This window comes from Mangifera indica, chromosome 9, assembly GCF_011075055.1.
Source record: "Mangifera indica cultivar Alphonso chromosome 9, CATAS_Mindica_2.1, whole genome shotgun sequence".
Classification (NCBI taxonomy): domain Eukaryota; kingdom Viridiplantae; phylum Streptophyta; class Magnoliopsida; order Sapindales; family Anacardiaceae; genus Mangifera; species Mangifera indica.
The window spans coordinates 16,638,468-16,666,458 of record NC_058145.1 but is presented as its reverse complement, the minus strand read 5'-3'; the positions used below and the strand labels follow the sequence as shown (position 1 = coordinate 16,666,458).

General features: G+C 34.2%; 5 protein-coding genes and 1 pseudogene across 5 annotated transcripts; 2 read left to right on the top strand and 4 right to left on the bottom strand.

Annotated features, from left to right (window-relative positions):
* Positions 1-1,519: 1,519 nt before the first annotated feature.
* Positions 1,520-6,118, bottom strand: LOC123225279. The gene is made up of 10 exons (XM_044649203.1): positions 5,714-6,118; positions 4,789-4,884; positions 3,946-4,030; positions 3,228-3,349; positions 3,066-3,090; positions 2,893-2,976; positions 2,754-2,783; positions 2,547-2,652; positions 2,193-2,257; positions 1,520-1,752 (listed from the first exon to the last, which is right to left on the bottom strand). The coding sequence occupies exons 1-9, from the start codon at positions 5,807-5,809 to the stop codon at positions 2,194-2,196; spliced, it is 708 nt and encodes a 235-aa protein (XP_044505138.1). The 5' UTR covers positions 5,810-6,118; the 3' UTR covers positions 1,520-1,752; position 2,193.
* Positions 6,119-8,972: 2,854 nt separating this feature from the next.
* On the top strand, positions 8,973-10,396 carry LOC123226523 (probable serine/threonine-protein kinase DDB_G0272282). Its single transcript, XM_044651048.1, has one exon. It carries the CDS (start codon positions 9,335-9,337, stop codon positions 10,043-10,045), a length of 711 nt encoding a protein of 236 aa, XP_044506983.1. The 5' UTR covers positions 8,973-9,334; the 3' UTR covers positions 10,046-10,396.
* Positions 10,397-13,861: 3,465 nt separating this feature from the next.
* Positions 13,862-18,631, top strand: LOC123226177. Its single transcript, XM_044650693.1, has 5 exons — positions 13,862-14,591; positions 14,708-14,775; positions 14,852-16,702; positions 17,323-17,452; positions 17,645-18,631. The coding sequence occupies exons 1-5, from the start codon at positions 14,435-14,437 to the stop codon at positions 18,367-18,369; spliced, it is 2,931 nt and encodes a 976-aa protein (XP_044506628.1). The 5' UTR covers positions 13,862-14,434; the 3' UTR covers positions 18,370-18,631.
* On the bottom strand, positions 18,529-19,433 carry LOC123226178. The gene has a single exon (XM_044650694.1). The coding sequence runs from the start codon at positions 19,354-19,356 to the stop codon at positions 18,709-18,711; it is 648 nt and encodes a 215-aa protein (XP_044506629.1). The 5' UTR covers positions 19,357-19,433; the 3' UTR covers positions 18,529-18,708.
* A 91-nt stretch (positions 19,434-19,524) lies between these two features.
* LOC123226179 lies at positions 19,525-22,332 on the bottom strand (annotated as a pseudogene).
* Positions 22,333-23,649: 1,317 nt separating this feature from the next.
* Positions 23,650-24,701, bottom strand: LOC123226466 (zinc finger protein 6-like). The gene has a single exon (XM_044650988.1). It carries the CDS (start codon positions 24,453-24,455, stop codon positions 23,769-23,771), a length of 687 nt encoding a protein of 228 aa, XP_044506923.1. The 5' UTR covers positions 24,456-24,701; the 3' UTR covers positions 23,650-23,768.
* Between the last annotated feature and the right edge of the window lie 3,290 nt (positions 24,702-27,991).

Here is a 27,991-nt window from a genome sequence, read left to right as displayed (position 1 = left end):
TCTCATTTATCTACATGCTATCGTAGTAAGCTTCTATCAGATGAGTGATGAAGAAGAGAATAACATGTGAGACATCTTTCGAAGGACGAATATATACATGTAGATAAAATATGCGATACTGATCAGTAAGGTGGCCATGTGGGATTCGATGGGTTGGTTTCTTTCTACGTAGATAAAAATGAATATTATTGTAAGTGGTAATTTTCAGCCCTATATAAACCCAATGGAGGAGGCTTATACTGTGTTGTAGTTTGGCCTCGAGATTGAATTCTCTTCTCCAACTTGAAATGGGGAAGGCTTTCAACTTCCCTCGGAGGCTTCCAATGTTCCATGCACGCTAATATTGGCTTGGAATGTTGGAAGTCTTCCGGGGAAGTTGAAGGATATTTCTGCTATACATATCACAAACCCTGCAAGATAACCATATATATATAATGGGGAAGGCTTTCAACTTCCCTCGGAGGCTTCCAATGTTCCATGCACGCTAATATTGGCTTGGAATGTTGGAAGTCTTCCGGGGAAGTTGAAGGATATTTCTGCTATACATATCACGAACCCTGCAAGACAACCATATATATATATATATATATATATATATATATATATATATATATATATATATATATATTATAAACCCTAACTAGGTAACAGGTACTGTATTCATTTCATTTGGCTCTCTATATAAATATAGGATAATTTTATATATACTTATTTTGAATATTTAATTACATATTTAGATAATATGTTATTATATAATTAAATAAAACACCATCTAAATATACAATCAACTATTTAAATGCATGTAGTTTTATTGATAAATATAATCACCAACATTGATCCATTCCACCATATCACAGATTTATATATAATACAGACTGCATGTACATACACTTGAAAGTCACTCAACCTTTAAAACTGGTATGTATGTATGAAGCATGTGTATTTATATGTATGGTTATTCACCCAGTGAATACAATTAGATAGTATAGCAGACAGAATCGGCCTCTTATTGTAAAACATGTTATTCTTCCACTGTTATTATCTGTTATTCTTCTCAGGAGATAAAAATCACTTCTGATTGAATGAATTTCTTTTTTGTCGATTTATGAACAAACATTCTCCTGGTTCAAAATATTCATAAAATTTTGTAATTCCCATGTAAATATAAACTTAACTAGTTAGGAAATACGTCATTAATTGACTTCATTCCTTTGTATTCACACTTCTTTTTTTTTAGATAAAAAAAAGCTCACCTTCGTTGGATAAGTAAATTTGAAGCATAATAACTAGACCGCACATAGTGTTAAAATTCCAAAGATTCCAAATTTTGAAAATGCAAATGTTTGCCCAGAAAATTTGTGTGTTCATAGCTAAGTGTACTTGAAGAAATGTATTCATGGCACTATAGAGTTGCACTGCAATACCCTACACCAGTAAGTATATCCGCAAAATGATCAAGAAGCCAACCAACAAAGTTTCTGGTATCAAAAGAGAGAAGTCGATATTGAACTTAATCAAGTCAAGAAAAAATCATTGCTATTTATATATACGATAAAGTCATCAAACAATTTCAATCTGTAACCCCAGGGGAAAAAGGTTTAAAAGAATAAAGTCATGTCACCACTGAAACTGAAACAATAGCGCCTCCCAATCTCAGATGAATCTGGTTAAGCGTATTTTTCTTCCACAGGAAAATCCTCCCCGCCAAAGCTAAAAGGAAAGAGGGAGATAGAATGTGTGATTACCTGCAATCTGTATCATTACAAGAAGAAACAAAATCCAATCCTCAGAACTTGATAAGAGAAATTCAGTGAACAAACATGTGTCACACGTATGAAAAAGGCTATTATTATAGAAAGACTCATTGGCTTATCAGTGATTCAAACTCGCTATGAGAGTAACACTTGTTCTCTTCCTGGGCATTCCATAGCGAAGTTATGAAGAATTATATATGTACATGGCATTCAACTGCAATCCAGATCCTTTGGAAATTGTTAAAATTTTCAATTCACAATTGATCTACTTGTTGGATCTTTAACAGGACCGTAAACTACATTATCTGATCGTTTTTGTTCCTATAGATTACATTTAAGAAGAAAAAATTGCATTGCATTATCAAATTATATGGAAAAACATCAATAGATTTATCTGCACAAGACGCTAAAATGCTCTATAGCAGAAGTAGGATGTACCTTATGATAAGATAACAAGTCCAAGATACATGGCACAACAAAGAAAAGTAAACGATATCATTCCCCTGTAAGGATCATTGGAAATAATTGGTAATCAGTGACAAGAACATATTAGCACACCATACAAGAACAATGTTGTATACAACCAATTGAGTACTTAATTGGGTACCCAAATAATGTGTCATTATGTGATTGGGTATTACTTTATTGTTAATTCAAAATCATTTAATCATATGATGACACATCGTCTAAGTATTAATTGCGTACTCAAAACTATTTGCTCATAGTTTTATTGCACCATACAATGTCTCTACATTGACAAAGATCATCTTTTTTCTAAGCTAATAAGCTTACCAAATGACTCCCCAACCAACACCATTACAAGGGCAGGGGCAAACTTCTGCAAATTTCTCTGCATCACTGGAGTGGACTCTTCGAGATATTAGATCATCATAAATATCTGCACCATTCATATTCCTAAATGGTATTACAGTTTGCATTCTTTAATTTCATTTACAGTAAAAAAATAAAATAAAAGAGGAAGAATGTGTAAATACACACCATAAACTGAAAACAAGCTGTTCATTACTCCTGCAGTATGCAAGAATAAAAATTAGCTAAACTTCTTTTTCACTGAAGAGGTAAAGTATTATTTGTAAGCTAAATCAACAAAATTTGGAAGATGTTAAAGGGGATAAACCAATGAAAAGGAGGACATAGCGGAGAATCTTGACACTTGTTTTTTCTTGCAAAATCCAGATTACAGCAAGGAAAATGATGAATCCTGAAAATTCAGTGGGTAAATTTTAAAAACATGAGTTTAGAGGATTAAATTTAATGAAAAAGGCACACATAGATCACCAAAACACTCACCAATACAAAGTCCTCGAAGTGTCCACTGTTGACACAATAGAGTAACAAGTAAGACAGCAGAAAAACTTAGTACACACTTTCAAAGAATATTAACAAAATAATAACAAAGAGCATATGTACAATAACTACATATAAATAGAAAATACTATCCCTGTTGCTTACATTTTTTGCAACAAAGAGCACAATGAACAAAGCGAGGGCAAGACAACCAGCGGCGATTCTTGCAGTGGTTAAATTTGTTGATGCAAGCACCAAAGCCATTCCCCAAAATGATGAACCAAGATCTGGATGCAAAGAGCAAATTTTATGCGTTGTGAGTGCCATAGTTGCAAAGGAACTAATGCCAATTGAAAACAAAATAAGGAAACCACAAGTTAATGAAAAGCTAAGATCTTGGGTTTCACATAGAAAATTCAAACACATGAAAACTGAAGAGCATGATATCATTAAAGAGGTCCTTGTCTGTTTCTGATAACTTCTTGGGTTCAGACAGAATTCAGAAACAGACACTGATATAAATAACACACGGCCTGAAAATGTTCACATATTGATTATAATGAGACAAATGAGGGAGAAAGGAGAAAGAGTGGAAATGGAAAAGGGGGAAGGGCAATGCTACACTTAAAGTTATCTTTTACCAGTAATAAAGGCTATACAAAAACACTTCTATGCATCCTTTAAGCATATAAGCATCAATGTACATATGTGCATGCATATCCAAAATCATAAGTCTCCAATATGATGCAGCGCATGAGTATGCATATCTTTTTGTGCAGGAGAGTGCATGTTTACAAATTTGCAAAGCATGGATCTTGTGTACTAATGTTGCACAAAATAGCAGGAAAAGAAAGTGAAGTTCTCTGAAGGCAAAGTGTATTACATCCTGCAGGCAGGATACAACAATATATGCCACCACGTGTTTGTGTCACCCCACCCTCATTTGCATGAACCTTGATCCCTTCCACCTGCAAAATAAAGTAGTTATAAAATAACTCTGATTGAGCACACCCCATCCCTAGATCAAGACAATGAAACTGAATATGAATTGACGTGCAGCAACATCATGAATTTTAATTAAAAAAAAAAAATCGGCCTTCAACAGAAGAGAAAGAAGTAGCACTATCATAGCAATTTAGCAAACATTAAAAGGTGTTCATATTTGTGTTTGAATGTAAAGATAGGATAACCATTTAAAGGCCCATGTTGTTTTCAATGATATCAGCAAGCATGCATTTATATCAGAACATGCCAAACATTTCATTTTTGCAACACAGAGTGATTTGGAGCCATTAATCACTAAAAAGCTGAGAAATTGTTACATGAATAAGAAAAATATTTTGAACTTATCATTTCCCATGAAAAAAAAAAAAGATAAATTCTATATTCAAATCCATTTTTCTGATATGCAATCTATTCAATATCAGAATATGAGGTGTCTACTGTTAAAATGAAAGGCAGTATATTAGCACTCTGGATACACTAAATAAGAAGAGAGTTGAGGTCCAGTAAGATAATTAAAGAGATTCAACGGGTAAATATATGAGGTTTCATCTGTGTTGACCTATTGCACTCACAAGGTAAAGCAAATATTCCTAAACAAAAAACAATGATAGTACTCATAAAGAAAAGAAAAGAAAGTATCATACGTTATATAAAAATTTAGTTAATGGATTGCTAACTAAAAACTTAATCACATATAAGAAAGCGAGGAAAAGCTTCTTACATCTCCACAAGTGAGTTTACATGCGACTGCATGACTTGCTTCGTGCAAAAATACAGTAATGAGCTTAAAAGGTGCTAGTACAAATGTCCTCCAGAGCTGTGACCATCAGAAACCAAAAAAATTACATCAATACACCAGTTGAGGAAACAAATGACGGCAAAACCCAATTGAACTGCAATTAACAATTCAATCTGCTACATAACATCTGCTTCAATGTTAAAACTCAACAATAACTTCTCATGCCAGAATGCTTTATGGAAATTTTTAAATCCTACCTATTTGAGCTTTATAAGACTTCTACTGCTCTTGATCAAGAAAGAATTAAGCTCATAGATCTCCAAAAGTACATTTACATCCTTTTGTTCAACTAGTAACAAGTCATTCTCTCACAACTATAAGCTTAGCTTATGGGTCCAAAAAATTGTTTTAAAGTGTTTCACCCTGCTAAACCTCATTGACAGTAAATTCTTTTAATATATTAAAGCTCAGTCTGAATCTCAACTCATTTTTTTCCTTTCAGCTCTATCCCGTTGCAACATAAAATCAGCAGAACTTACACGCATCAATATACAAATTGAAAATCAACCAACCTAGTTTATATCATATGCAATAACGAAAAACTTAATCTTGCAGATCTACAACGCAAAGAAAGACAATAAAACTACCAAGATTCTCTCTTTAATACCACATAAAACTCAAACCAACATAAACAAATACTTAAATATGAAACTAAGACAACATATTCACCATTTAAACCCAACATAAATCCCTCTAACACGGTTGACTCAAGTCAAGTACCCAACTCAACTGCTCGAACACCACCCGAAATTTTCTTTCTTTTTTTCCTTTCTTCAGCTTTCTCGAGAACCACAAAACTTCGAAAAGAAACCACAAAAGAAAGTAATAGGCAAGAAAAGAAACTCACAGCGAGAATAGCAACAGTGAAGACACCAGTTGTCACTAGAAACATGACCTGGTCATGATTACAACAATTCTTAAGCTCCCAATTCGGATTCGCCATTCTCTACACAAATTGCTTCTGGGTTCAAATAAATTTCGAATTTTTAACAAAGAGTTCGGTGAGAAAGAGAGAGAAAAGTAAATGTAGGAAAGAGATAATGCAGACAAAACTCAAATGCGCCTTTGGTGGTTTTGCCGTCTCTCCTTTTAATTTTGAACGTGTCATCGTGAACGAAATATCAACTCAAAATTACCTAACCGATAAAATGTCAACTGAAAAGCAAAGAAAGATTCAGAGCAGTTCCTTCTAAGAAACCATGTATTTATTTGAAGGACTTTAATTGGATGGGAGAGTCAGTCGTTGGTTTGGCCAGTTGGCTAGGAAGACCATAGTTGACCTTTCTGTGTCTGTTATTTTAAGCTGCAGTTACCAATTGGATTTTGCCAAGTTATCATTTAGGAAACGATTAGGTGATCCAATTGTAATTTAAAAAAATATTAAAACTTGTACCAATTTGAGTTTAATATTCTCTTTGGCGAATAAAATTTGTTTTCACATTGAATTCTCAGTATGAGGTTGAATTATTCCTCCCTCCGACTTTCAATATTCAAACACTCCCTGTTATAGTCAGTAAATTCGGTGGCGTGTATCAGCTCCCTGGCAAAGACTTGATCATGCTGTATAATGTAATGACATAAATATTTTTAAGAAGATAAAGGCATGTGATATTCTGAAGAAATTGAACAGAACAAGTGAAAAGAATTACAAATATCTTTGAAATAAAGTAGCTTCAGGATATCCATTTTGCTGATGAACCAATTTCCGGGTGGTTGGTTATGGAGAAGGCGAATGCCTTCTGATTTACAAGGCTTGGGAATTTCTAAATTATACTTACAGTTGCTATTCAGGAGGATTCTATTCCTCAGCAAAGTTTACTGCATCCTGCAGGCTGATTTTACAGTCCAATCGGCCATTGAAGTCTGAATTCTGACTTCCGTTTCAATTACTTGTGCTGGGATTGGTTTAGCTGATGCAAGATCGAATTTGAATGTCGAATAAGAATTGTGCTAGATTTTGCAGTAGTGTAACCATATATACAAACGAGGAGGGCAGAAGAATGAGAAGTAGATCGAGGAAGATGATGGTTCAGTTCCCTCGTATTCTCTCCATATTGTTCATTTTTTTTCACCCACCAAGCATCAGGACAGGATGAAGTTTTATTTTATGCCTGTAATTATACTAGCAACTACCACTTGGCTCTATGTTCTCAACCCGTCTAGCCACTGCACTCAACGCACTTGAAAACACTACTGCTCCCACCGGCTTCACCAGCACCATCGTGGAAGCGGAATAACCACTGCCTTCAAAATGTTTAAGAATTTGATCACATACAAAGTGCCAACCAAATTGATCAATTTGCCCCGTTTAATTTGATCAGGTTTGAGCTCAGGACGCGCCAGTGACATAGGTCACTGAACCTGAAGTTCGTATTTCTGAGATAAAATTTCCTCAGTTAAGAAAATTCCCAAAAATACAGTATTAACTACAGTAAATTATTCCTCCTGCCCATGTATTTCTTTGGCCCATCAACCAACAACATTGATACGAAGGAATTGAAAAACTAAATTATTTATAGCAATCATTTTCCTGTCAACTGTTAACACAACATAATGTTTTTGATAATTTCTCTAAAATATTCCTACTATTTTATTGTAACAACACATAAATATGATATGAATATGTTTAGAATTTTATTTTTACTTATTTTTTGAAATTTCTACTATTTTCTCTTTAAAAAAAAATCTTTAAACTAAAATAAGATTCAATTTATTTAGCTATATCTTAAAATTTTTAATATTCGACAATGTGTTTTATATAAAATTTAAAAATATTTCATATTAAAGCCTATACAAAACTTGATAGATTTCTAATTTTACACTAGGTTTTAAGATTGTTTCGAAAATTATTGAGTCAAAAATTGAAAGTAAATCATAAGAGCAAAATTGATGAAACATTAGAACTTTTAGGGAAAAGATCTAGATTTAAGTTTCTATTATGTGTGTGAAATTCTGACTTCTCTAATATAGTAGTTACGGGTTCGATCACTGTGTCTTGAGTTTATCCGTCTAATCAATACAGAGGGGATCCCCGATTACAACAAGTAATGAATAATATAATTTCATACCAACCCATTAATTTCTTTTAATGATTTCATATCATACATTTCATGAGAAATTTGTTTTATAATTAGGGAAGTAGTTACCTACTTTCAATATATTGAATGATGAGAGGAATGATCTGGTAACAACCCTAATTGAAATCACTTGTCTACGTTAATTTACAACTAAAAGTTATGTGATAATTTAAGGAACAAAGTCCTCTAGTATTGATAATTTAATTTCGTTAGATATGGAATATATTTCATACTTTTATTTTACCTATTGAATTTATATAATCAGCAATGACATAAAATTGTATTTATACATTTCTAAAATAATGTTACATTACTCGAGATATATAAATAAACTTTTGTCGATAGGATTAATCTTTGTCAATCGATGTATATAATTTGAATTCGTGACGTTGGAGATGTAATAATGAATCATAATATGAAGTAAATATTAAAAAATAAAAGCACAAAATTTTTTTAATGTGATACGGTTTGATAGTTGGAAAGCTTACGTCTGTTATGTGTATTAATTTGCGTTATAACATAAGATATCTTAAAAAGAATGTGAATGAGAATATAGAGTCAAGATGAATTCAATAAACAACCTAACCTCAAATTTAACTATCTAATTAAATAGATATTGTTATTATATAATTAAATTATTATAAATTTTTAAAAAATAAAAATCAATTATTATATTAAATTAAGTATTTAAAATTAAGTAAATATAATATTGCTCTATTGAATTACACAAAGGTTAAATTTTTGGGTTGTAGGGCATCATCTAAACCAACTCCACCGTGTCTGACTTGTATTGTCGTGCTTAAAACTCTCTTCACATTGCTCTATTTTTTTAAACAAAAAATTTTATTTGAGTCAAATCGTTCTTTTAAAGTAAAAATAATTATATCAAATAAATGAAACTCTAATTCAATAATTGATCTCATAAAAATCTTATCTTGATATATTATTTAAGAATTTAAACCTAGACCATGAGTCTTATCAATTCATCTCTTTTACCATCCAAACCACGTTCGCGGGCTCATAGAGGACATCGCACAATTTTTCATCTACACTAAACACTAACTCTCTTTCTCAGTATCTTTCTCTCTCTCTCAATCTCCTTCACCGGTAGAAGTTATTGCAATCAGTGAGTTCACAAGTCCTTATCTTCATCTCCCTCTAGAAACCTTTTTTCAAATTTCAACCAGTTTCCTGATTTCAAACCCCCCATTAAAATTTTCTGAACACGTTTTTGCCTTGTTAGGTTTACACTCCTTTATAGTGTTTTAATGCTATTGCTATCCATGGCCATGGCTAATGGCTTTTCATTGCTTATAAAACACTAAACTTGTCCATGTTCTTTTTCCATCCTGTATATTTTTTTCACAGAAAGTTTTCCGGGGAAAAGATTAATGGCAATCGAGCTTGAAAGTTCTGGTGTAAGTCCGAGAATTTCTTTTTCTCATGATTTTTGTCAGTCTGATATTCTGCCTGCGGTGGAGCCAAACCCTCGAAGATCAAATTCAATAGGCATTGATTTCGACTTTTGTGTTCGTAAAAGCTTCGATCAAGATTCGTCGTCAGCCGATGAGCTTTTTTCCGATGGAAAAATTCTCCCCACACAAGTCAAGAAAAAGACTAACAACACAAATCCGGCTGCTCCAGGCACAAAAAATCCTGAAGAAACAAAAGAAGACAGCTTGAAAAGAAGCAAGCCAGTGTTGAAGAAAGAAACTGGCGATGACAATAATCATTTAGAAGACAATAGTGGTAATAATAATAACAATATGAAGCAAAGTTCAAAGTCGTTTTGGAGGTTCAAAAGAAGCAGTAGTTTGAACTGTGGCAGCGGTTACCGGAGGAGTTTGTGCCCTTTGCCGCCACTTTTACACCGCAGCAATTCAACCGGCTCTGCAATGAATAATTCACAGAAACAAGCTTCAATAAGGTCATCTTCACATTCTTCATCGACAACCCATCAGAAGCCTCCACTGAAGAAGAATTATGGATGGTATGGGAATGGTAATATTCATGTGTATCAAGTTCTGAATGTCCCATCAGGGAATTTTTTCGGTTTAGGGTCAATCTTCTCCAACGGCAAAGACAAGAACAAGAAGAAATGAATGCTAAATGGTTAGTTTATATAATTAAGGGATTTTGTTTTTGTTAATTAGCCTATATTTGGTTTCTTGATGTGGAGTGACAGGATGAGAAAGAAATGGTGTCTGATGAAAGAAGATAGAGAGGAGAGAAAGATATCATTCATGGCACATGGTTTGTAGAAGAAAATGACATGTAACCCTTGCTTTCATGGCTGTCCCATTCTGTTTTTGCTTTATCTTCTTATGGTATGTATGTGACCAAAATGTCCGCAATATAATGTTCTTTCACTGATTTTAGTAATTGAGAGTGTTTAGGGGATGATTATAATTAATGTATCTTTAATGGCAATGGTTAATTATGAGTGACAAGGATATGATATGAAGAGAAGAAAAAGGTTTTAGCTGGGAAGCAATAATTTTATTGATAATTTTATGCACATGCCGTAAGATTATATGCACGTAATTTTTAGTATCTAATTAAGTATTTAAATGATGTGTTATTATGTAATTAAATAATTTTGAATTAAAAATAAAATAATACTTAATAATATAATGATTCATCATCTGAGTATTCAATTAAACCTGTTAATGTTTCATTTCAATGTTTTTGAGAAATCAAATAGGGTGGATTTGAACAAAGCTGACTCGAATTTGTTTGTCAGATTAACTCAAATAAGCTTAAAATAAGTTCGAGCCTGAGTTTGAGGGTTTTATATTGTTGAACTCAAGTTTGAGGGTGTTTAATTTACCAAACTATTGAATTTGGAAAAATTAGATTTAAATTAACTAAATCAATATCGTTTTGATCCATACACATAAAACAACTTTATTTTGGTTGATTTTAGTTCAATTATAATACCAAACCAAGTTTAGCTTAAGTTTGGTTTATTATCATAATCAAATTTGAGTTCAAAATTGAGTCAAACTTAAACCAATTTAATGAGATTTTGTTAAGACTTTTTTTAAACTAATTTGAACTTATATAGACCCAAATCTGAGCTCTACTCATCTTAAGTCTAGTTCTAGTGAAAACGCTACACAAGTATAAGAAGATGCCCTATCTATGCTAAGGTCCCTCTATCTATCCATGCCTTGGATTTTATATTAACAAACATTTCCTGATATGCCTTTTCTTGAATTTCTCTTTTTCTTTTCAAAGTTAGAAATATATATATATAATATAACCCTCCGATATAACAATCACTTGGAAATCACAAACATAATACATGGTAAGTTCTAAAACCTAATGATGGTGGTCATGGGGAACCCAGGTAGGGGGCGAGTGGGGGCTGTTGACCCCACTCAAATTTGTTTTCCCTTCACCTAGCAAAACCCAAAAGAAGTATACTGAATATTTCTTACCCACCCTTCTGGCCTTATTTTCATTATAAATTGTAATTATTTAGTTTTGAACATGCCCACTTTAACATTAAATATTTGGGAAAATTACCTGAAGAAGAAGGAGAATAGATGAGCCTCTTTGTTGGTTAGTAAGAAATAGTTGTAACGTCTCTTTCAGAATAGGTACTGTGATCTTTTAGATTTTCAACCAAGTGTATGTCTGCTTCTGCCAAATTCAAAATCAGTTCAGCTTTTACTCCATTGATGGATTTGGTGATGCTTGGTGACAGGACGACTTGATGTAGACCATATATTTCACTTGAGCTTCTGACTGAATTTGAATGAAATAAAGTAAATAATTAAAATGGAATGGGCCACTGTCAGATCAGTAGAAAATGACTTGACTTTCAACCTTCACCGTAAAAGCAGGTCTCGGATAAAAAATTTATTTTTACTCTTTTACATCGAGTAACATATAATTAATAATGTCCAAGCGAGCACCAACAGGAAGCTCATAATCTGTAACAAAATGCATGGCCCATGCAGGCGCTCTGATCAACTGAGCTAATAGGCCAATTTGTTTTATAACTTTTTGTGCACGGATGATATAAACCTAGATTTTTCAGTTTTCCCAGAGGCACCTAAACTTCTGCACATCCACGATTTTAAAAGGATAAAATAGTGCAAAAAGGATTCAAGCCATTCAAAAGAAGAACAATTAATGATTTGTGTTAAGGTTTGAGGCAAAATGACGTTCTTTTGTTTATGAGCAAAACAATTGTTTTGTATATATTTATAACAAGGTTTATGGTTGATTGAACAATATTTTGTCCAAACTTTTACTCACTCCTCATGATACTTAACAATTGACTTAATCCTCACAATCGGTCACTCAATTAAATCAAAATTTTTCTGAAATGTATATTAATATCATTCACTTTAAATCAAAACTCCTTATTAGAGTTTGTTATAATAAAATAATCTCTCAAAATAATACTGAGTGTGTTAATATTCTATCGTACAGACTCTTGCAAATATAAAAATTTTTCAAAGTACGTACGTAGTTTTGAAAAACTCCTTCGGTTCGGATCGTCTGTCAAGGTTACACGTACTTTGACTATTATGTCCTAATTGTTTTGCATAATTACTCGCACTTTAATGTACAGAGAAGCTAGAAACTTTTCCATTGTAATAGAACAATCATGTTTTCTCTTAAAAGGTTGGAAGTAACGTTTTACAATAAAATGTGTACATTTCAGCCGAAATTCCAATGCCCATGCGAGTGGAATTTTCCGTTGTTTTGTAAGTTGGGCTTGGGGCTCACCAAATGAAATATGAACTTGGGCCGGACCAATCCCAACCCGAATAAACTTAAAATGGATCTATTTCAAACCGTGAGTTGTTGTTGTCCCCTCCATTTTGTGCTATTTGTATGCTTAAAACAAAGTGTACATATCAGTTTCTTTTATTTAAAGTGACTTTTGATTCTTTTTATTCTTACGATCCTCTTTGACTCTATAAAAATTCGTAAACTTCAGCATATTTAAAGTACATGAGCAACAAGCTTTCTTTTGCTGCCAATATTCGAATTTCCTCTATAAGCGATAAAGCTGACAAGAAAAGTTTAGCAATGCTTATAAATTTATATCTATAATTATGATATTTTAATTTCAAACATTATTATTATTATTATTATTATTATTATCCAATGTCACATGGATGGTGACAGGCAAGGCAAAAACTGACCGGTCCTTTCTTTCCTTACCAAACCAATACACATTTCTATGCAAGTCGCTAGCTTTAATTGGCTTACACATTTTGTGGCCCATGTCATTGTACAAAACAAACATTACCATTCAATTACCCACTCATCTAAATCCTGCCTAAATATGAACAATAAAATTACATGTCATCTTCGCCATTGAAAAAAATTATGATTTGTTATTGGATATCTTTATTTTATAAGGAAGATAAAAAGAAGACATTAAAATAGAAAAAAAAAAGAAAAAGAAAATCGGTTAATAATGACATAAAAAATCTTAAGAAAAATATAATATTTTAAAATTTAATTTAAAAATTTATTAATTTTAATAATTTATAAATAAATATTTAAACTTTTAAAACTAACCTAGAATGAATAGAGAATCAACAAACTTTGGGCCGGAATAATTCCCTCGGCCTTACTAAAATGGTAAAAAGGGGCAGACTGCCTGACTGGAGGATAAAAGCGTAAATTCGAAAGAAAATACAGGCTCCTGATGTAGACCATTCTCTACCCCTTTTTCCCCTTTTTGTCCCTATTCTGAGCATTGGAACTAGTGAATGATTGTCTCTTAAACCCCATATTAATTAAATTAATTAACAATATTAAACTTGATTGTAACATTATTAAGGAATTATTATAATATAAAAATTCATCATTTTTTTTAATTTAAGTAATTTTCTATGTCTCTCTTTCTCGCGCACAGTGTACTTTGACTAGCTGCAAACTCCAGTACTAGGCGTGGCTGCTCTCCTCTTATCTTACGCCACTCTCGATCCGACGCCGTTCAGCTCTTTAACCGCAGAGGACAACATCAACTCTGCAACTTTCCTTCACCTTCTTTTGAGAGCGAAAGCAATCTCACCATTGATAAAAAATCAGTCAACAGGAGAATCACTTTCTCTTTGCTTCAAGACATGTAGATACTTACATTGCATTACATTTACAGGGTTACTTACTGCACGCTCTGAATTTCTGTTCCCTTTCCTTTTACTTATTTTGTCGTTTTTCTCTTTCTGTGCTGTCATTTTCTTCCCTGACCCACACTATTCTGGCGTTGTTTCTTTCTGGGAATTTTTTTCACTCGTAGTGTTTTTTGTACGGCCTTTTTGTTCTTTTTTATCATTTTTACTTACTTACACTGCGTAGTCTGGGTTCTTTTGAGCTTCATTTTTAGCAAAATAGATGGGGGTTTTCGGGGTTTTGTAATGTGGTGGGAGTGGTGGTTTGTGAGTAAAGCTTGTGGAGGTTTTTCGGGTTAGGGTTTCGATTACATTTTGCTGTTAGTTTACCAGTGGTGGGAGAAGATGAATGAAAACTCAGGGAAAACGGCAACGTGTTTGGCGATAACAGAGAAGCGGGCACATAGGCCTGGAGGTTGTGTTGGTATTTTCTTTCAACTCTTTGATTGGAACCGTAGATTTGCCAAGAAGAAGATCTTCTCCAGGCAACTACTCTCTCCAGGTTAGTGTTTACATTTATGCATGTTTGTTTATTGAAGTTCTCATTTTGTAAAGAAAGTTTGATTTTTGAGTATTTTTGTTTATTGATACTAACCTGCATTGTTGTTTATAAAACAGCTAGAGCAAAACAAGTTTCAAAAAAGTTTGGAGGGGATGAGAAGATGCCCAAAACCAAGCTTCACTTGGTAATATATTTGTTTACTTGATTATGTTTTTCTGTTTTTGCTTTAGAAATAATTGGTGGATGTTTTTATAATCTAGATTGTTGATGAGAACAGCGGGGGCTTCCCGAATGTTAAGAAAAATGGTAACCGTAGCAGTACTGTTGATTTAGAGACCAAGCATGAGATGAAAGCTCCGAGTTTGGTTGCTAGGCTGATGGGTCTTGAATCAATGCCGACACTACAAAAAGATAAGCCCAAGAAACCTTTGTTTTCCGGTTCTTGTGATGTTAGAGAAGAGAAGTCTGTGAATGAACATAGTGGATCTAACAAGGAAGATTTGAGTTTGGAGAAAGGTGGTGCTAGGATTGAATCTAGGCCTCAGAAGATACAAAAAACTGGGCAATCTGAGAGACGGGCAGTGACTAGGTTTGGAGCTGAGGCATTGCAAATTAAGAGTGTTTTGTCACGATCAAGAAGGCATCAGTCAAAATTTGCCCCTCCGGTGAAGAGTCCTAGGTTTTCCTCTGCAAGGAATGTGTCAAGGACCTCTAGGCTGATTGATGCTGCTACTAAAATATTGGAGCCTGGTCTGCAAGCTACAAATAGAGCAAAATCTGCAATTACTTATTCAAGTTCATATCATTATCCTGTCATGAATGAGGCTTTTCCTGAGGCAAGAATGGGGGGTATTTCACCGGTGTTGTCACAACAATCTGGCTATCATACAAATGCAAGTAAATCTTCGATGGCACAGACTTCTTGTAGAAATTGTGGTAATTTCCTTGATGTAGTGGACTCTCAACCCAATGTGGAAGAACAACCTTTTGTTTATTCATCCCCTGCTTCAAATTTAGTCAATATCTCCTCTCCAGGTTCTGGAAAGAGCAGATCAAAGCTACCCGTATCTTTTACTGACAGTGAAAGAGTTGCCAATTTTCAGCAGTGTGATCAACCTATATCTCTGGTTGTTGTCGAAAAGGATAACGGCATCCTGCGATCAGCTAGGACACCTCAAGATAGGAAGCTTCCATTGCAAGAAGGCCAAGCTCGGGGGCATTTGGCAGGCCAGCAACGTAAGCCTCAGAATGAGGAACCATCTTCTTTTAATTTTAAGCAAAAATCTCAAAACCAAAATCGGATGTCTTTGGATGGAGATAGGATCCCCTCTAGGGCCAAACTGACTAATCTGCAAAGCAAGAGAGTTTCTTCACCGGTAAATACTGTTTCAGGGGCCAAAGATTTTGTTGCTTTAAACCAAAGTTTAAGTGGTCGCACCCGCACCAGGATTCCTACCAAACTAGAGAACTCTACTTCTGATGTGGTGAGAAAATCTTGTAACCAGCAAGATGATTCTTTATCACAGTCAAGGACCCCAGTAAGGAAGAGGAGGACTGTTGGTCTAAATGGAGAGGTTGAAAGTACTGGCTTGGTCAATTCCAAGCTAGGAAAACAAAGAAATGTTAGGTGCAATGTGCGGAGTGGAAAAGAGATAGGTCAAAATGCACGCACTATGGACCAGAATTCTACCAAAAGTAGAGCAGCTAGGCACAGGGATGGATGTATAACTAATGGAAATAAGGAAAGTGATGTTATTTCTTTTATATTTAATTCTTCAATTAGACACAAGAAAGGAACTTCCCCTGAGGTGAAAGAGCAAATCAAGGATGAAAACGACTTTGGCGGTAGGAATGCATGCTTGCAAAAGGCAGTGGATAAAAATGATGGCTTCTCTCTGCAAAAGCAATGGCCGTTGAGAGGAGATGTTTTAGGTGCTCTGCTAGGGGAAAAATTGAAGGAATTAGCTTCACAAGAGGATGAATTGATGGCAGCAGGTTCCTCACCTAAGAGATCCACCGCCATGATTCTTCAAGAGCTTATATTGGCTTTGACTGCAGATCAGTCTATCCCTCAAGATGGTCATGTGCTCGATTCAGATGTAGCTTTCCAGGTTGGTTCTCTCATCACTGGCATACTCCTACTTTACTACGATTTTGTGACTTGGCAACATTGACACAATCATTGTTAGTGGCTGAATCGCCTATGAAACTCTTGTAATTATTACCTTTGTTGCTTTCGGTCTCCATTTTCTGAATAATCTGACAATCGTGGATTAGATAATTGATGATTTTGAAAGTTTCAGAGGCATAATAGACTTGCCAGGGTAGTTTTATGCTATACTGATCAGAGTGGTGTATTCCCAAGATAAATCATGTTGACTCAACAGTGTTCATAATTTCATCATTGATTTGCAGCAATAAAGCTTCCTTTTTTTTTCATTTAATAAATTTCTTAATGATATGTGAGTGATGTGAGAGGCCTAGAAATGTTTATCACTTATATACTAGCCAAGTCACAATTTAAGTTCGGCTATAATGAGCTTAGGTTCACAAGAAGATAACTTGATAGAACTACTGAAGTGAATCTGTTCCACACAATTCCATCTGCATAAACTCAATACTCCAGAATTATTTGATGGCCTTGTCAGAATATATGGATATTAATTTGTTTTCTCTAGTTGCCAGTGAAAACTGTTGTTCCTGATAAATATGTTTCTTCTGTGCTTCTCAGACCAAACCAAAGACAAAAGGGACTTTGGTTGGATTTGTACGAGATGATGATCATCTTAGTCCTGGTTCTGTTCTTGAAGCTTCAATTTTGAATGACAACTGCTTCCCCAGTAGCCTAGATGGTAGCTCAGGTGAATAACTTGAATTTTATTTGTCAGGAAAAAAAAAAAGAAAAAAATTGTATTATGTTTTAATCACAATGGTTGAATGAAGGAACTTGCTAGTTTGTTTATTGCTTAGTTTTTGACTCTCTTCTTTTACAAACTTCCATGATTCTGTTCTTTTTTTCAAATTATTCCTAAATTTTTTGGTTGTGATTCCAGCACATAGGCTGCATCTTGTTACCACGGATTACTCCCAAGATCAGTTACAACCAACAGAACCTGATGCGGACCTGCTAGATTCTGCAACCTCATTAAGCAAAGGAAGGGCTGGTAATCAAATGGTGATTGAACTTATAAACCAAATTTCTAGATTGCTGCATGGCATCAATTATACTGGTCTAGGGTTAACAGGAAACAAGGTAAATTATGCAAGAGATGTTATCTTGAATGCTGAGCTGTTGTTTGGAAATTCGATTCTTCTACATTCTGCTGGAGTGAGAGACTTTCTTGTATCTCCATTTTTACTTGATGAGCTTGAAGTTCTTGCTACTGCTATGTGGCCAAATTTTAATTGCCTTCTTGGGTTTGAAGAGACAAAAGAGGGTGCTCAGCTTAGAGGATTTCTCTTTGACTGTGTGATAGAATGTTTTGATGTAAACTATAGTCGACACTGTAACTCTGGATTCAAAGCTTGGACAAGATTACCTTTACGCCTGAAAGCAGAGATGCTGATTCGAGAGGTCGGGGAGGAGGTTATAAGGTGGACTCATTTTGCTGGTATGACTCCTGACGAGATAATAGAATGTGAAATGAGTCATTCTTTGGGGAAATGGACAGATTTTTATATAGAAGCATTTGAAACTGGTGCTGAGATTGGCCTGGAGATACTCCAAATTATGGTTGAGGAGATTGTGATAGACATCTGGGAGTGCAAATTCTTCTGAATTTCATGAAGCCCCTCTGTGAGTTTCTTTTGTTAGGGAGGTGGTATTTTTTTTTGTACAAATCGAAGGAATGGTGTTTATTAACTAGAGGCAATTGGATTTGTAGAGAGCATTGTATGTATGTATGCATATGCTTCACAATAGCCAAGGAGCTCTGAGTAGTCTTCACATGTAAACATGATTATATCACAAGATATTCAGAGCTTTACAATCTATCAAAAACAGAGTTAAAAAATGAAAAAACTTCTTGAACCGTGTTCAATGCCACCATTACAATTCAAATCAACAACCCTTAAAACCAGGAAAAAATTGAACAAGATGATGAACAACCATAGCTACTTAACCAAACATTGAAAATTGTCTGCTTGAACCCAGAAGGGCCTTTGCTCTCCCATTTCTTCCTCTATATTCGCCACAAATATCCTTGGAAACCCCCATTGACAACTCCTTCAATTCTTCAATACTTGCATAACTCTTCCTCGCCATTACTCCTTTCTTCTCCCCAGCATTCGCCGACTTACTCCCTCGTGAATTCGACAAATTCCCATTAATTCTTGACCAATTCTTCGACGGAGGAGTCAATTCAAGTTTTTCCGTCACCGGCTTCCTGTTCTCCTTCCTTAAAGTCGCTGAAAAATCAGGCACTGACTTGGCCAAAACATTGGAAACAGAGGACCCTTTTTTGGGACCAGTCAAATTCCCTTGAAACCTCACTTGCTTCTTTAAAGGCGATCGCTTTGGCTCATGAACTTCAAAACTTTCTCCTTGGTCTCTCTTTCTTCTCAACTTTAATTCCCTGAGTTCTGCGTATTCTTCGTATCTGGGTCCTCTTTCCATGAAATAACTCTCTGTAATGAGTTTGAGCGAAGCCGGTGGGTTTTGTGAATCAGGATTTTGAGAGAGAAGAAGTGAAATAGGGTCAAGTGAATGAACAAGAGAATGAAAAGTGGGGTTGCTTTGTTGCAGAGAGCTGTTCATCTCTGCCATTTTTGTCGATCAGGATTAGCTCTGTTCCTTGAAATGGAGAGGAAATTAATTTCTTTTGTAGTTTTCTCCTGGGCCTTTGTGTACTTTTACTTAAAATATTAAATTTTTTCTCCAAGGTTTCCAATTCCAACGGTCAAATAAAAAGGGGGATTTGCCTCTTTTTTTTTTCTTTTTTACTGCCTTTTTATTTTAACGTTCTTATTGAGGTGGGTCCGTTTTGAAAAATCATGAAAAGGGGTTTAGACTTGTTTGAATCACATTGGATTCTATACCAACCGTCCGATTAGATTGGAAAATAATGATGGGTTTGTGGGATGGTTCATACAAGTAGGAGCGTGTTTTGGGTGTATGTATACTTCTGTACTCTTGGTTCCAATGGTTATACTTTGTGATACTTGTACTCCTGCCCCATATTAAATCCACTGATATTGCTACTGAATCCATTGAGGACCAACAATCTCACTGCCTCAACTCCTTGCTCTAACGCCGCATCGATCTGTCAAAACTCAAATCCCCACATACAATTCAAGTTAGCAATGGAAAATTTTCGAAGCTTAGAATACATACATCAACATGTGAAAATTTGTGTTGTGCTTTTGAGATGCAGCATTTCTGTGATAATCAAATCTGTGAATAATTTCATATATACACCTCCAGAAGATTTATTCCTATAGGATCTGAAACTAGTAAAACAAACACAGGGAGACAATCAAGATTATTTTTAACGTGTGATTGTGTTGTGCAACTTTATGGCTCATTTGGGAAGGTTGCAGCGGATGCACCAGAAAGCAACCAGACATCATTGTCTGAGTTGCCGAGTGACAAGGATTCGAGTGTTAACTTAAATTTAACCGGCCATGGTTGACTATGCTGCTATATCAAATGATGACATGAGCAATTGTTTACCTGCTTCTGCTCCATGGAGCTGAATTTATGTAGAAGAAAAGCTTTCATGTCCATATTACCAGGCGGATTTCCGATTCCTGTAACATGGACATTTTTGAAGTTAATCTGGAGTACAATCTTCAGTATCACCAGATGAAAAGGAAATAAAAAAGAAAGGAGCAGTTGTTTTTAGGAAGGAGGGCTGTAAAAGTGACGGCACCCAATGAACCAACCTATACATAATTGGGAAAGTCACGACAACCATCCAAATGGCCCATTACACTTTTCATCCTGTAAGACAAGAGATAGTAATTGCCAATATTTACAAAATTTATACACAAGAGAAAAGCATCATCTTGAGCAGGTAGCTCTTAGACCATGAACAAGAATTTCATACAGCAATCTTTGTCACAGTATCAGTCATGCAGGATACCAGCCATCCCATACAGCAGGTTGCTTGATTTTCTTTTGTTTTTAATCTTTTCATAAGAAGGAAAAAAAATCATCAAGTAGCTTTCCCAAACATGTTGTTTGCTTCAGAACTCTCAAAAGATTTTTATTCAAACAAGCCAAACAAATGCAATTGCTACACTGGTTGTGAGGGTCAAAACCAAACGCAGTTCTTGAAGGAGAAGATTTTCTTTAGGAACAAAAGGTGCCAGCTCCTTCAAGAAAAGCAGGCAAAACATAAGTGTTTGTAAAACATGTGCACCAACTGATATTAAAATAACCTACATACCCGTTGTGATGGCCATGGCCTCCTTTTGGCTGAAGTCGCAGAACACCATTCATCAGACTCATGTCATCGTAAATCTACCAAGTCAAACACTATATACTAACCGTGCAAACCCATTTAATCTCTTTTACAAAACTTAGAGGTTGATAATGCATACCACTAAGATATGACGTAAGGGCACTTGACAATGTGCAGGAAGGGGCCCAACCTGACAATATAAGAAAAAAGAATGAGAAGTTACAAATAGAACTGGCTATCATAAGGCGGCAAGAAGTCGGTCATGACATAAAAATTCACTAATAAGCCCAATGAAGTCAGAGAAGGAAAAGCACAGGGAAATTTGAGTAAAAAATATGAATCACTTAGACATATACCATGAAAACCTAACTGAGGATAAACATTATGCCAAACCAACATCAAGACATACTTCAACAGCTTCGTACCTGCCACTTAAGAGGTGTAAAATCTCAAAAATGTATAATGTCTTATTGATTTCCAGGAAATTAGCAGTATGTGGTATATAAGCAGAGATAACCTCTAATCAGATCAAACCCAATCATAAAGATGACTCAGTACCAACCACAAATGAAATATAGATGTTCTAAAAATAATTCTTAAAGAAATAGAAGACCTAGTATGCAGAGTCAAATCAAATATCCAAGTCCTGAGTCCATTTTCAAATTGCTATTTTACACAAGTAGAACAATGTTGTGATCATGGAATTTACTTGAAAGCTCGAATTCAAAGGCAAGAACTCACTGATTCCCCACTGAAATTCATGTATGAATGAGGTTTTGCTAACAAAATTGGTACTTCTCCAATGGAACCTGTACTGATCATAAAAAGAATCTGAATAAACAACTGATCATAAAAAGAATCTTAATAAACAACTGAACATCAAGTGAATCATAATAGCAGCAAAAAGTATAGTCAAAAGATATATGGAGCAGGTTCCCAAAAAAAAAGAAATCTAGTGTGAACCTATTCCAATTAAAGCCTTTGATTGAATTGTATTCATCGATACTCCGTGGGCGTGAGCAATGTGATAAATCATTTCAAGACCAACCTGATACAGAGTACCTCACATAATCACCAACAGGAAAAAGTGAAAAAAAGAGAGAGAGAGAGAGAGAGAAAATATTAAAGTTGTTTTGCAAATTACATTGTGCCTAGTTCCATGATACTTATTGCCAGGGTACCCAAACCCACAATCAACCAAGGTGTGTAATACTACCATTATCATCTAGCAGCAAAGCACGCACACAAAGCCTTGTTGAAACTAAATGCTTTTGAGGAAACTAAGGACTTCTTGGACCGAAAATGCAAGTGTTAGGGGAAGAGACTGCATACAACATTGACCTGTTTACAGAAAGAACACGCCCTATTAACAGGAAAGTTATATAAGCAGTATAGAAACAGATACATAAATTTCATCAAACTTCTCCAATATAACTACTGGCTGAGACCCTAATTAAAATGGAATGAAAATAAGTTTTTTTCATTCCAACAACTTCATAGTAAATAAGGCGTGCAGTAAACTTATGAATTCATTGAATTGAACCTTTAATAGTAATAATAACAAGCTTATATTACTTGGTTGAAGCTGCAAGGCCTTAACTAACAAATTATAGCACATTTGAATTGAGAACCAAAAACCTTGATAACACAACATGTAAATTGAAAAGGAAAAAAAAAAAAAAAAACTTTCATGCCATCTTAATACTTAAAATAGAAATCATTTATCATTGAACCCAATTATGATATGGCACGAAGCTGATATACAATAGTTCAAATTTTACGGTAAATGAGAAATAAGAAAGAAACCCACATCATGAACTCAGTAACTCAACAAACAAAAAATAAAAACAGAAGAACTGACTTTCTCTTTGCACGTTAAAAGAACTCCACTTTGATTGTACGTCGAAATGTTGCAGAGCTCAGTTTGAGTGTTCTGGGATTTTTGTAAAACTGAAGAATAATATTATCATAATCACCAGCATAACATTTTAATAAAGGTTAAATGATCATGTTTGTATTAATTTTTTCACTATTACTATTACTTGAGGTAAAATCTAAATTTAACTGGTTTGATGTTCGGTTTAAATGAGTTAAAATCAAGTTAAAAAAGCTTTAACTTGAATTAGGTTAAATCAGTTTGAATCTAACGAATCATTAATAGTTTTATTTTCAATGATATCTTTCAATTTAATGACTTTTTTTCTTACTTTTTATCTAATAATTTTTATTTTTTTTATTTTTAATAACCCGTTTTATAATTTCACCATTTCTCTAATGATTTTATTATTAATTCGAACAAATTTGAATTAGACAACTTGAATTAGGTCAAATCAGTTTGAATCTAATGAATCATTGATAGTTTTATTTTCAATGATATCTTTCAATTTGATGATTTTTTTTTTTTGACTTTTTATTTAACAATTTTTATCTTTTTTATTTTTAATAACCCGTTTTATAATCTCACCATTTCTCTAATGACTTTATCATCAATTCGAACAAATTTGAATTAGACTTTTTATATCTTCATTCAATGTAATTACAATTATGCACTTTATATGTATAATGTATATTATAATAATATACACTTTAGGTGGATATGATATGTCGAAAATTAGATGGACAAAAACTAAACTTGTTCTGAATGGATCTTAATTGAATATTAACATCATACCATTCTGAATTTCTAATTGAATGGGATTATCACAATTGAAAAGAAGTTAGAAATTGCAAAGGTTTTACATTCATGAACACTCCATTTGACCTGTGATTAAATTTAAGGGACGGCCGGCCCAAGGCTCAGATGCAAATCCAACGCTCTAGACCGACCGTTCTCCGGCAACAATCTATTACTAACCGCCGGGACGTGAGAATCCGCCGTCAACACTTTCGCATCCTCCCCGACGACCCGCCTTCCCAGGCCAGAGTTTGTCTTATTACAAACATTACTATAAGCACTACCATACTGATGAGACATAAGCGGTGGCGATACCACAGTGTTGTTCCCTTGCAACATGTAAAACGACGAGGGATGATACTGAGGCGACGGAGGAGAAGCCGCCACCGGAGCCGGGGCAAAGAGGCGGGGGAGCGACGTGTAGGGCCTTAATAACATGGGATCTTGAAAATGTACTGAAGACATTACAAAATTCCGAGTGGCTTGCAATTGTGCGCGCTTCAAGAGCTGCCTCTCTTTCTTGTGCGCGTTTTGGTGGCCACCGAGGGCCTGAGAATTTGCAAATTCACGGCAACAATATTGACACTCGTATTTACGAGTCATTGAATGATTGCCATCGTTTTGTTGAAAATTAGAAAAGTTGCTGATTTCATCAAGAGCCTGATAGTCATTCTGATGAGTTTTGTTGTTAATGTTACGATCTTTTTCTGATGAAAGATTGAAACCGAAGAGCTTTAAACCAGATGGGTTATTTGGTTTTGTTTGGTAATGATCTATGTCGGCCATTTTAGAGATAGAGAAAGGAGAGTTACAGAAATTCAAGAGAAATCAGTGAGAATATATGTGTATATATAGAGAGTGGAGGAGGGTTTTGATTAATTTACAGGAAAGAAGAGTTGGTTGAGAAAAGAAAGCAAAGAAGAATCACAGAAAATCCAAATTAAGGACTTTCTAATACAGCGTAGTGGCTTATATATAAACTTGTAGATGGAGATCTAGGCACAAACGAACAAGTTAGTTGAGATCATCTTCTTCCCATTGGAAACCCTAAAATACGTAAATTTAAATTTATGGAAAAGGTTTCTTATTACATAATATTTCTTTAATTATATCAAACCCGTGCTTTACTCCCATGATATGTGGGTTTGACTTTGAACTCTATTCATGTGTGCTGGTATGACAAATATTATTCAATGAGTTTTAATGACTATGAAAGGGAGAACCTTGTTACCAAACTTGAATTTAACAGGGTGGAATTCAGATGACCCGGTTTGATGTTTGGTTTGAATGATTTAAACGCGAGCAGAAGTAGTTTTATTTCAAATTGAGCAAGTTGTTGAAAAATTATTGATAGATTCATCTTCTTTTGAAGACTTTTCTCCTAATTCTATGATTTTTTTTTGACAATTTTTGTTTTTCTTCATCTCAAGTGATATTTCTTCTCCTTCTCCAATAATTTTCAATAACTTCTCTAGTAATATCATTGCCAACTCAAATGAGTTTGAGCTCAAACTAAAATTTTTGGTTTCAAATTGGTATAATTTGATAAATCATATTTTTAATATGTTTTGAATCATACGAAAGTTTAATTGTGGATTTGAACAATAGATTAGAAAGTGTTGATGCTTGAACTCAAAGATAATGAGACAAACGGGGTTAGTTCAGAAAAATGAAACCTAACATGAGGAACTTATGAAAGATGAATGCATGTTTTAATTTGAATTAATACTTGTAAAGGGGGCCACCATGACAATTACTGGTAGATTAAGACTAAAATGGATGCATACATTAATGGTAACATGTTGGCGTGATTGACGTTAAGATCTGGCTTTTGTTTATAAAGAGAAAATCTTCACGAATCTTACTAACTACCATTAATTTCAAGTAAAAGTAATTTAAGCTAATAATAGTAATCAAGCCGCCTACCTAGCTTCTGACTTGAGTCCTTTCATTTCTCTATATTTTTGAACTGCTGTCTTATGTTGTTGTTCAATCTAATTCATTCGTAGTTTTTTATAGGGTTTGAATCATGAATGATGCTCTTGCAGAAAGAGGTCAAAGAACCACACAATCAAGGTTGCCCGAGTTTGGTTTGACTTGAGTTTCCTTGTCGTATCAAAAAACTGGATTGTCGGCAATTCTTCTTCTTTTTTGATAATATTAACTTTTTTTTAATGATTTGAATAAATCAAATTCAATCTTGAGTCGATTTATTTTATATTTGAATCAAATTAATTTGAATTGACCTTTATTCGAATTTAATTCGATTTGAATATACCATTTTATATAACCAGACAAACCAAGATTACCTAAGAATAATAAGTTCAACATGTAATGAATCTTGCCGACTTAGTTTGGAAACGATAATGTTGAATTTTCTTGTAATACATTTTTTTTTCAAACAAAGACAAACCATATTCTTGACAAAAATGAACACATGCATCTTATAAAAAAGGATGATTATAAGTGGGGGATGGAATAATTAATTCATCTGTCTGCAACTATTACTTGACAAAGTCATTTTCCTCATGAAAGGAAGTCTCAACCAATATAATAATAATAATAATAATAATAATAGAATCATGACTTCCTGGGCAGTCTCTGTTCACGCTTTTGAATTTTGTGATTGATTCAAGTAATGCAGGTGTGCAGACATTGAAATATTACCTGAATCACCGAACATGGGCCACTCATTCACATATAACTTTTTCTTTGAACTATGATTTCGTCGTCACTGTGTAACAATGACCTGAAAACGCTGAAGATTCTCATCTTTTGTTTCTTTCCTTGTATAATATTAAAACCTAGATGCCTTCAAGTTGTTAGTTGCTTTATACTATCAGAAAGCAAATAAATATAAATAATGTCTTTTATTGGTGCAATCCAAAAACTAAGAAGAAATATGACTTCTTAAGGACGGTAGGTATAAGATTTCAAAGCATAAAAGACTACCTAAACATGAGAAAAAGTCACAGCTAAATGAATAAATTACAAGTTTATAGCTCGAAGAAACTGAAGGACATAAGTGTACATATCAGATATGCTGTTTGCAGGAAGGTTAGATTTGTACGGAGTTTGTCAACATCTAGAAGCGCAGGAAGATGTGTGAATTATAAGTAGTTTGGAGACTTAAGACGAACGGATGAACGTACAAAATAATTTATGGGAATATTGCTGAACAAACTGAGAAAGATGAAACAGTTGGACGGCTAAAGAATGAAGGCAAAGAGGGCAAAAGGTAAAAAGGTTGATGGATTACTTGAGGAGGGAAGCTTAGATGAACTAATACGATAGAAACTTGGAGGTCTTTGTCGACTTTCAAGAATTAATTAGATGCAGTTTGTCTTGAAAATGGTAAGCATGAATGCGCCAGCTAGATCTTTTGAGTTTGGACTAAGCAAGTTCAGTTTTATAAGTTTAGAAGAGATTTAGTACAAGAAAGTTGTAAATTCTAATGGAGTTCAACATTGGATTCACTTTCTTCTTTTTAAGGTTTTATCATTTGATGAATCAAATACCTACCATGTTTGTATTAGTCTATCTAATACTTTTTCTTTTCTATATTTGCTCTCTTGGCACATGCAAAGTGAATCCCCTTGGATTGAATCTATCATTCAGTTTGAACGAACCAAACATGAACTGAAATTTTAATTCAATAATTCAGATTAATATTAGTTTACTAATTAATATCCTTTATTTTATGAGATACTGTTTACTCCATCAATTGACTAACAAATTATGTACCTATTTTAACGAACTCAAACTCAAAACTATATATTATAAATTTGATCTAAACTAAACTCGGTAAAATCAAACTCACGACTACATGCATATTTACTAACGTAGTAAGAAAAAATATGAATTTGGGCGTACATGGTATGAATAAAAAAGGCCCAAGTCCAACAATAGTCTACAGCGATAGGCCTACTGTGAAAGCGCTAAACCCATGACCAGTAGTTGCAGCCCATGGAAGCTAACAACTATATAAAAAAAGTTGTCCCAAAAATAACTTGACTAGTAAAGGTTCACAAATGTTCAAATAAGAGTATAAGATTGAAACCCATTAGGTATTCTTTGACTAATACAATTATATGTATGATATAATGATAGTATTACCATGAGATTTAATGATTTTAAATTATAAGTAAAATAAAATTTAATTACAAGATAGATATGAACTATTTATTCAATTATATAAAAGAAAAAATTGTACATGTAAAATTGCCTTGCTCTTAAACTAGCTGCAAACATTCTCCACATATTGAGTTGTGTTTTCACCTACTTTTCTTGACAATACTGACCATATGTAACATTCATCGGCA